The 11127-nt window shown below is 35.7% G+C and overlaps 1 protein-coding gene across 3 annotated transcripts in view; it reads right to left on the bottom strand.

The window, feature by feature from the left end:
• Positions 1–418: 418 nt before the first annotated feature.
• Positions 419–11127, bottom strand: part of LOC142348645 (uncharacterized) — a 74775-nt gene continuing 64066 nt past the window's right edge. Inside the window, exons 1-3 of one of the 3 annotated variants that reach the window (XM_075400071.1) lie at positions 9698–9817; positions 7145–7339; positions 419–1212 (exon numbers count right to left, since the gene is read on the bottom strand). In XM_075400071.1, the coding sequence (XP_075256186.1) occupies positions 572–1212; positions 7145–7339; positions 9698–9746 (885 nt within the window). In that variant the 5' untranslated portion in view covers positions 9747–9817 and the 3' untranslated portion in view covers positions 419–571. The other 2 variants (XM_075400073.1, XM_075400072.1) reach the window with 2 other exon arrangements.

Below are 11127 nucleotides of genomic sequence, written 5' to 3'. Positions count from 1 at the left end.
CGAATGTACTCGTACGAATCACGAGAAAGCTCGGTTGTTGAACTATTCGCGTAGCGCATCAATCCTTATTATCAGACAATCCTCAATCAGAGAGAGAGAGAGACTGATTGAGTGAGTAAGAGAGTGAGTGAGTTTGTGATTGATTGAGTGAGCGAGTGCTTGTCTGTTGAATGTGTGTGTTTCTGAATATGCACTTCTTTGAATATATGATAATTGTAGCTAAAAAAACTATTTCGTTCAAAGGAAGGTTTGTTTTTGCAGAATAAATTTTTTCATGACATCTCAATGTGGTGGTTAGAAATTGATGCTTTATAAGTTACCTCTGATTTTTCTGTTTTTTTAAACTAAATACATCAGCGAATCCTTGAAAAAGGGTAGTGTACCAATCCTTTTCCCTTTAAAAAATGAACTGCATCTGCTTTTTTCATAACTTTGATTTCTGTTTCGAGGTAGAAATTATAATTCACAAAATGACAATTATGAAATAAAGAATTCAGTTAAATATTTCATCAATAAATCCGATCTATTAAAAATTAAATTAAAACTATTCACTTAAACAAGTTAAATTTACTCAAAAATGATGTTGACGTTTCCAATCCGGTTTTATATGACACATAGAGTGAGCAATTTCCTTCACGGCGTCAATTGGTGAAGAACGGTTCAAATTGAACGGAAGGTTCCAGTAATTACGTAACACTTTTCCGAATGTACTCGCACGAATCACGAGAAAGCTCGGTTGTTGAACTATTCGCGTAGCGCACCAATCCTTATTATCAGACAATGCAAAAAGTTTTCTTGTAAGTTGCAAAGACCTATTGATTGATAAATTTGGAGTAATAACTGATTTCTGTTTTGAATGATAAACGAAGTAAAACTCGGGTTTGATGTCGAGCTCTGAGAAGCCGCCGAGTGCTAAAATTACGTCACTTGCTGTGATCTTCGACCCGAATAAGGCTGTTATGTAAGGCGATTGCGTAATAATAGCAATTCGTCCGTTTTTGATATGCTCAGCATTGGAAGCGATAATATTGGAGATGAGCTCCGAAATTGCGTCATAAGTTGAGCTTTCTCGACTGATAATGAGTGTGATGACTAAATTGTCATTCATTTCGATGAGGTCCGATAAGAGTTTACGATAATCGCCCGAATTGACTGAGTTCGTTTCGAGCAAAATAATCAGCATGATTTTTGATTTCTGAATTGAGACAAAACCTGAAACGAGATTTAATTGTTTATGGTCAGTTTCCGAAGACAACGACAATCAATGTGGTTTATGTGAAGGCAAATGAACAAATATAAGCAGCATGTAAACTTGAGCAGCAAGGGGGGGGGTGCTGTTCGATCCCACTCAATGTCGAAGAAGTCAGGTCTGAAGAAAATTTTGGTCGAGCATTCAGTCTGGCCAATAGCGGCCTTTGTTCTGTTCGTCGGGTCAAATTCCCACATTTCTGTCTGCTCAGTCTGGCCATGCAGTACCCGCTTTTTGGTCTGTTCGGTCTGGCCGATACCCATATCCAAAGCCCAGAGGTCAATCAAAAATAAGAACTTCTACAAACCCTTTAAATGTGTATGGTAATGACATTAACTGTTTTTCAAAATAGCAGCCAATCATTTGTAACGTACACCTATAACTAGATTATTAGACTACTTCATCGAATTTATTTTCAGTTCTCGTTAAAAAAATTGAAACAATTAAATTGTTATTTTTATTAGATTTTTCCACAATTTATAAGTGGGTCTGGCCAATTTTTTGGACTAGGGCTGTTTGGTCTGGCCTAGGGTCTAGACAGTGGTCTAGCCTAGCATCCTTTTCGTCAGGCCAACGGTCTCCGCAAATTTCTGTTCGGATAGACAATGATTTGGCCTCATATCGGGCTAAAAATCTGGCCTTATGTCTGTTTGGTCTGGCCAAGGGCAGCCAAAGTGTGTTCCATTTAGCCAATGCCTATCTATGGGTGTGGTTCGAAACCTCGTCTTCAACCCAAAAGTTCGTCTGGTCAATCCTGGGATGTCATCTATCATCAGCAGGTACAGAAGTTACGTTGAAATCAGATCGCACAACATTAAAATTTTCGCAAAGGATGAAAACTCGCTTCGTTCAATAAAAGAACCGGGAAAGTGACCTGTTGTGGTACCAGTTGAAGAACAGAAAAAGGACTAGTTCGATAGAAACTCCAATCTGAAGATTATGTTCTGTCGAAGAAGCTTCCCTTTTATAATCTAGTTTTTTATGTAAATGGAAAATTTGTTCTTGATACCATGTGCTTAAAGCAATTTTTCTCACAACAACCATTAGTTCTGACATTGTAAAACATGAAATCGTCAGCTGGAATTTTAAAAGAAATTGAACGAACAAACGAAGGTAACGGAAGTTATAAAAAAGAAGGGAAAAGAGTTGACAAGAATTCTTTTCAACTTCAAAAAAATTTTAACAAAATTAAATGGGAAAGTTGTAAATAAAAAAAACATACGCTGAAATTTAAACAAGGAAAGTGCAACAGAATCATTTTTGTAAATTGCAACCGATGAAAAAAATTGGCAATGAACGCATAATTAATTCCGACATGAACGCATCAAAGTCATGTGAACGCAATGAAATTAGAATTTAGCAAGGTCTGGACATAAACGCACAAAATACGCACAAAAAATAAATTTTGAACAGTTCGGCATATAAAAATTCATTCTGTATATACAGTATATAATTGATTTTGGCCTAGTAATTTAACAAGGGCAGAAAAAAGCGAGCTTGATAGCCAAAATTGAAATTTGTTGGCTTCTTTTGAAAACTTTGCTTGTCTTGGTTGTCCAAAATGAACAACTTCATCAACTTCATACCTCTTCAAACTCATTGATGGGTTATTTTTCAGCAAGAATTTGCGTTGAACATGTAAATTTAATCAAGGAAGCAAACCTATTGAAAAATTAAAATTTGCAGCAAGCGACAGTCGTTCTCCAATAGCTCAAATGCTGATAGTCAGTAGGGAGTGCAACAAGGAGATCCACTATGTCCACTTTTGTATTCACTGGCCATCTGCGCTCTTCAGTCAGGATAAGCGCGAGCTATATCCAATGAAAAGCAAGACGAAAGTTGACAGTTTGATCAAGAGGAACTGTGTAGATGGAATTGCAATTTTAAGCGCTGCCATAGGGTATGATGCTTTTGATTCCTTCTGTTTACTTAAACGTGCTAAACAATCAGACGAAGTTCTAGACCAATTAGGATATGTGCACGATCCGCAATATGAGATTGAAATATTGCAATTTTGCCTTTGTGCCCTTGAAATGGTCTTATCTTTGCGACGCAATTCTCATTCGGAAAAATAAAAAAAATCCTGCAAAAATTCAGCGTTCGAACTTTCTCGGAGTTTTGATGTCAGATACCTCTGTGGACCAAGCGTGCCTCCCAATCAATATATCCGATGAAAGAATAAGACTATCAGCAGATCAAGTTCAGGTTGCACCCGTTGGCTCCGTTTTTCAATCCTCTGCACTTGCAGAAAAACTAACCGGCCATAATCCAACTAAAGACATCTTTTTTGTTATGGCCATTCAAGAATTGAACAAAGCTGCGACGACATATCCTTCTCAAAGAAAAACTCAGGAAAAACTTGACAACTCAGCCCAAAACAACTTGTCGGGAAAACAATTTCCATAAAAGAAAAAGGTCTTTTGCAATGCAATCTCCTTCTCTCTCTCTCTCGACCGCAATCTGGTGCCTGGTTATCCGCAGCCCCCATTCAACCTCTGAGACTACATCTATCTCCAAGTGAGTTCTATTTTGCTCTTTCATACCGACTGGCTGTTAAGTTGTAATAGAACGAGAGAAATTTTCCGTTTCGTAAATCTGAGACGTTAGCTGTAATGGGCGACCATGTTGTGTCATGCCATGGTCGGTGTGATATGATCTCTCGTCATGGTCATATACGCGACAAAATTATATCAGCTTGCTCGGGAGCTCCTTTGTCTCCCGTCTGTGATCAGAAGAGTTTAATACCCGACAAAAACTCCACACCGGGCGACATTTTCTTACCCAACTGAAATGCCGGTCAACCGCAGCATTAGACGTTACCATCAGCTCACGCTTGCAATCAAGCCTCATTATAAATGCATCAAAGAAGGGTGGTTTTGCCCTGTCAACTTCTGAGGACAAGAAGTACGAACAGAACGCCAAGAAATGTAGTGAACTCGGAATTCAATTCATTCCTCTGGCTTTCGATTCAATTGGGGGATTTTCAGAGACAGTTCGTGAAACCCTCAAATGAATCGCTATTCTGGCTGATAACATAAATATGCAGCCGGAGGGGTTGTCGTTAGCTTTCAGTCTCTGTTACAGCAATTCGGGGGTCCGCAATCATTCTCCTTACAAGGGATGCGAGATTATGGACACATATCATATGGAATCTGCGCCAATCTTTGGATTTATTTCCCACCAGTTGAGAGTATCCCAATTGAAAGGCAGATTGTGGGGGTTCCACTATACCAATTGGAAAACAAAAATTGAGTGGGTTTTTTCATTCCACCTGAAAACACGATTGTGTGGGTTTGGATTCACATAATAAATCATCATCATAGTGACGAGGGGTCATTAATCCGAGTGTTGTTTTGATTCCAAACTTTGATTATGATTTTAAACTGATAACTAATGGCATGTCATTGAGTTAATAAAGTCGACTAAGATTATCTTTCCAAGCCATATATTAATTAAAAACATATCCTCGGATTTTTATGTAGAACTTCAAATTTTAAGATGGCAATAATTTAAAACCTTAATATGCAAAATTTAGTGCGTCCTTCAACAATTCTGTTTCTCAGCTTCAAGTATTATACGTCGTTTCCATGTTTCGCTTTGATTACCGCATTGGAAAATTTCTAATCATTTTGTATAGCCGCAGTAGTTGTTTTTATTCCGCAGCATTAGTTTCAATATTTTCGTTCATTCAAAACAAAGTCTCTAAGAATATGATTTGAAATCCCAATTCCAATACATTTTCGGTAAAAGCGGGCTCGTTTTTGATATCAGATATTTAATTTTTTGTTTGTCTTTTCCAAAGGGAAATACTGCGATAAATATCGGCATCCTCCTGAACAAATTACAGTTAATCTCAACTCCCATCTTTGGTCACTCTAGTCGAAATAATATTGGTTTCCATGTATTGTACTTTTTGGAATAATTAGATTTAAACAATTGCTGGATGCTTCAATAAGTTCATGCTTTATGCAAATTTTTCTACCAAATTTATCTGCTATTTTCACAGCCGCAGTGCATATACCGAATGCTTTTGAAGAGAACACAACACTGCCTTAGTTTACTTCATTTGGGTATACTTAATATGGGTTCACCTAACACCACGATAGTTTAACATTGTTTTTGCTTAAACATCATTGGTAGATTACTTGCCTTGAATTTTGTTTAACCTGAGTTTGCGATTTGTTGATATACAAAAATTATGGGCGTCTCGTGATTACTTTTTTATTTATTGATTTAGCATAATAGAGGAAAATTAATGAAAGTAAGATTGAAAATGTACATAACCAACAATAAGTGGATCGATTAACGTTTTTCCTTGGAAATTCTTTTCCTAACGACACCGTGCTGGTGAAACTTGAAATATGCTTGCTCGGATCTTTTTCGTTTGCGCCCCCCAGTACATTATGCTCCCTCCAATTACAGAGCACGTGTCAATACATGATAAATCATTATTTAAAAATTTGGCACGCGCGTCGGAGCGTGCAAATAATATGCGTCCACTAAGCTGAGAGGCACAAACGGAAAAGATCCGCATACTCTAATTATATAGGGAAAAAATATGTTATTATAGCGCTCACACAATACGTTAAATAATCGTTCTGAAGAAGTTTGTACTTTGCTTAGACTGACTAAATGGGCACGGACTATCGACCAAAATTCTAACAAATTGAAAGGAGGGATTGATCTGAGAGATATGTTGGAGGTCTGATTTGTCCCAACACAGCTCTTCTATATTTTGTCAACCGTTAGGAAATTAAGTTGATATAATGAATTGATTCAGGTAATCAAATAACATCCAATTGGTGAATAAGAAACGTGCAAGATTACTGAAAGAAACCAAACTGAACAAAAATTCTTATTACAAAAGATGGTTCACAATTCTATCTTTGCAACCAAATTCACTGGACTCAGAACTACTGTTCTGTATGGCTCTAAAATCTCTCTACAAGTAACTCTCAATTAAGCCACCTGATTTGATTGCAGTTATCCGGTGTTCTGGTTTTGCTAAATTAATTCAACTGCCTCAACAACGTTTCCGTTTTCACAACTTCTCTACAAGTCAAATCCTAAATTACAGTTCTGTTATGGTAATGTGATGATCCGCCCCCTTAGTTACTTACCAAGCAACAACGTACAATAATGACCAAACAAAAGATTAGGTTCAAATCGCAACTATTGACTACTTTAATTAAGCCTCTCACGTAAAGTTTTCTATTCTTTCAAAAGAACAATCAAATGACCTGAAAACCTTCTTTATACATTGCTGACTGCTATTCAAGCTATTCAAACTAAATCAAACTAAATTGTAAACCAATAGTCTTACTAACAGTTTGTTGCTCACCGATTTTCCAAATTCAACAATTGCAACAATTTTGTGATAGATGTGGCATTTTCCAAATTCTTCACATTCCTTGTGAAAATCTTTATCCTTGTGTACTGTAATAATGCTATATTGTAAATGAGAAAAAGAACGCTGAATGTGTTTGTATGCTAAGAGCAATTGCTGTACTTAATTTATGCCTGCGGTTTCAATGTCTGGTGTCACGAAAAATATATAACGGATGTATAATGGATTTCAAATTTTTTTCATAAAAGAACTTCAGCTTATTATAAACTTAGAAACCTTTCAATTGCGTAGAAATCTTTTCATCCATGACAAAAACATTAATGATCCACTAAAAAGAAAGTTCTACGATATATTTTGGTCAACCCTGCTGTTTGAAATATGTACAAAACATACTTTGATGCAGTTATAATTATGATAATATGTATATATTTTGCTGTCGCATCTTTGTAGTTTAAGCTATAAGTCGTTACAAAAAATTATTGGTTGGATTTTGTGGTTTAAAACAGAAGTCTGCTGAGAAAAAAATATTTGATGCTCATTGAACTCACTTCGCATTTTGCCATAGTTGCCCAGAATAGTAGACTCATGCATAATTGCAGTGTAGTTCATCTCAATTTCTCTATCACATGAATAGTGTTGAGTTGGCCTCCGTTTCTTCTCATCCCAGCCAATCAGAGAAGAGGAATAGGGCTCCAAGGGTGGAATCTTTGGGGCGTAATTCATAAAAGGGGTCGATGGTGTTACTAAAAGCATGGTTATGAAAGTAAAATTGCAACCCAGTATTAAGTACTCGACCCAAAACAGGCATAGGGTATGCGGATTTGTGTGTACGATCAACGGTAACAATCGTTGATAAGTTAGAAAATTCACCTCAATTTTTTCTTAAATCTCTACGCTGACGGCGGTGAAAGTGTTGAAATTATATAAGGTCAACGCTAAAAACGCATAATTGTTTACAGTGAACAATATAAAACGGCGATGTTTTGTTTTCCACGCTGTTAGCGTCGACCATGCATAAATGCGACTTTTTCACCGACAATCTGACATATGTGTGAGTTTCATAGTGCTGAAACCTCAGCCCTGTTGGACATGGTTCGCTTGCGGAGAAGACGGTACAAGCAATTCTTATTGAAAGTCAGACATGGACCAGACCAAAAATTGCTTTTTTAAAGCTAGGACAGAAACTTTTTGCTAATTTTATATAAAGAGTCGTAGCTTCCTATTTCGATTAAAATTTTTGTTTCTATTAAATTTTTTAAATTAAAGTAGAGTAATCGCTGTTTTGTAAAAGCGCAGCAATTAGTCTACTTGAATTGTATACTATTACAAAAAATCAAAAAAATTAGTACAGATTAGAAAAAGCTGCAATGAGCAAAAAATTGAAAATAAAAGTGCATTAAAATTTCAGACAAAGGATAGCAGATATTTAAGGAAAATTCAATATCCATTCTTAAAAATGATGTCATCTCACTGGGCTTTTAAGTTAAGAGATACTTGTTCAATTTCAACGCTGGTCTGTTTATGCAGTAATCGCTCCTTGTTGGTGGCCACTACAATTGTTTTTTTAACTTGTTTTCTTACAAACGGTTCATCTAGTTTACGATGCGTGATTTTCCAGGCCTATTTTCTTAACGTGGGGAGTCAGAAAAATAACAAACAGTCGGATTTTGTGGCGCCTTTTACAAGTTAAAATTTGATGTACCCCTTCTCTCAGATCAAGTGTCGTCAAATCTTTATGAACAAAATGGGGAAACAATTGATTATACTTTCTAACCTGCAATGCAATTTTTTTATGGTGAAGTTTTCGTTTTTATACAATTGGAAAATTGAATTTTGTTGTCTTAAGAATTTATTCCTCGATTTTTTTCTTATTACGATGCAAAAGTTACGTTCGCTGAAACAAGTTTTATCACTTTTATTCACGACTCCACGATCACGTTTTCAGACTATAGTTATTAGCGTGCGTGGTCATTTTTTTGTCAGCAATTAAATTTAAATCAAATTTTCTTCTAGTTTGGAAATATCCGTCAGATTTATCCATGATGCTTGTCTTTGAGCAAGGGTAGACAACAGTGAATAGATATTGTCACTCTTGTCTAATGCCTTTGTCACATTTGTTCAAAAATTCACTGTTACTAACCACAGTCACTAACCGCAAAAGTTAAAAACAAAAGTCAGTTAGATTGAGTAAGAAAATCAAAATTTCGATTAATGAATTAAATGAACCTCGCAAACCTAATTCGAACTAGTGAAAAAAAATGAGACACCTAACAGTTTTGCGACTACCCGTGTCACTGCTCATGATAAAAATTGAGTCTCTGAATTAAGTCTCAAGTAATTACTAACTAAATTCGAGGAGTATGGTTTTCGGCTCACTGAACATTCAAAATCGAGGACACTGGTTACCTTATCCACCGTCACATTTGAGAATTTATGACAAAGTATTGTCCTTATTGGACAGGAAATGCCACAACAGCCCCAAAAAACAAATGCAACTCTCGCAATGTGATATTCTAATATTTCAAATGACAGATATATACACAGTTATTTAAATAATATTCACCTTTATGAAGAAATTAAATCTGGCTAATGAAAGTGGATTTCACGTCTAAATGATCTTTTTGCATTTATCAGGACTACAAAAACTGATTTCGCTTACTTCTCCGACAAAGAACTAAATCTTGTTGGACATCTCTTGGAAGCTGGGGAAAAGCCTGCGATACTGGTTAGTTTTTCAATCGTGTCCAAAATTCGCACTTGATAAACTTGCGCATATAAGCTGACTGTAATGGGATTTGACGTGAAGATGGTTGAGAGAAAGATAAACGGTTCAGGCCATCTCTTATTTACAAGGATACCATTATATGTCTTATCTCCTAGTCGTTCGCAAGGTGAAAAAAAGTCACTTACGACGCTGAAAGTCGAACTTCAGGCTGAAAAAGGTGAACTCTACTTGTCTTACACTCTGCGTATCAGTTTAACCTAACATGTATTACTAAAAACATGTACTTGTAGCATGGATTACCAAAAACTTTTGTATTAAAAGTGACTAAATATTAAAAAAAACTGATTTTGCTTAGTAAAACTGAATTTCAGCTTACCTTGCTTGGCTATTATCAATGCATTTACGGAATAAAATATTATTAACATCTTTTACAATAAAATGTATGTTAAGCAAAACGTTAGTGAGCGGAAATTAAATTTTGCTTAACTTTTTTGTAACTCACATTTTAACGAATGTAACAAGGCTGTATTCTGTTTGAATTCGGATGTTATTCGTAACTAATAAGTTTTGAGAGCAGAAATCAATAAGCCGCAAAATAATTGCTTTTTACCGTTTTATTTAATGAAAAAATAACAGTTGCAAAAATATCTCTATGGAATACTTTGTATTGTTAACAGTTTTAGCGTACTATAGTTACGGGGGAAATTATATGCATATGTGATATATGGTAATTAATTTCACCTATAAAATTATGAAACTGTATAAAAACATACCAGCTCTTTTAGTTTCAGTTTCCTGTGAATCGAGCAAAAATAATAAGCAAATAATTGCAAAAGCATATTTGACATATTTCCTGCGCAAGAATTTTCGTTTCATTTCGTAGGTACGCAAAAAAAAGAAAATGAACAAGAAATTTCTGCTTGTTTTGTTACACTTAAATTTTCCTCACAAAAATGTGTTACATCCTCTTGGAAGAGGATGTAACACATTTTGGAGTTACACATAGTTTTGAGTTGCCGATTTTTGATCCGAAGTTGTCAAGATGAAAACCGTACTTTCTTTTGCAAGTAAATATATATAAAACGTTGCAATAGCACCGTTGGCTGTTATTTCTAAGCATGAAATCTATAATTTGAAGTGGAAAATTGTTCATAGAGCAGTCAAAAGTTCAGAGAGCATTGTACATGAAATGATCACATATACAGATTCTACGATCTATTTCCGATTTCGAGAAAGTAAGTTAAATAGCAGGACAGTCTTTGTCTGAATTGCTCTGATTTTTTTTTCGATTAGAGTCCAGGGTCGAGTAAATTTGCCTGTAACTGTTCGCGAATTTGAAATGGGAGGTGGTCATTTTCTAGCATGTGCACGAGCACTGAATACAAATTTCGTAGGTTTTTAAAAAATTTATTTTAACTAAAGCTATTCATTCAACGTTTCCGATACCTTCCAGTGAATGGGGATTTTCGAAAATATTTTGAGAAGCTCCCTAAAAAAGGCAATAAGCCGTCAGCGCAGCATCCACGCGGTTTGATGCTTCTGATAGTTTTGCCAGTTAGTTACATTTCGTTTATCAATTATTTATCCTTCCTTGATGAGTACCTTCCTAAAACGAATTTTTTTATTATCATTATCATGGTATTACGTAAACGCGAGTGTCATGATGATAAAGAACTTAAGAGCCATATCGGTTTTCAATGACAGTTCATCACTAAGAACGGATCGTGCTGCTGACCGATGACCAAATTGCCGACATGGCGGCGTTGTTTTGAGAACAGTATCATTTTTATTGATTTCTTCACTCTC

Source organism: Convolutriloba macropyga, chromosome 10 (genome assembly GCF_964194025.1).
Source record: "Convolutriloba macropyga chromosome 10, txConMacr16.3, whole genome shotgun sequence".
Classification (NCBI taxonomy): domain Eukaryota; kingdom Metazoa; phylum Xenacoelomorpha; order Acoela; family Convolutidae; genus Convolutriloba; species Convolutriloba macropyga.
The sequence above is the reverse complement of the archived record's forward strand: the minus strand, read 5'-3'. Positions and strand labels throughout refer to the sequence as shown.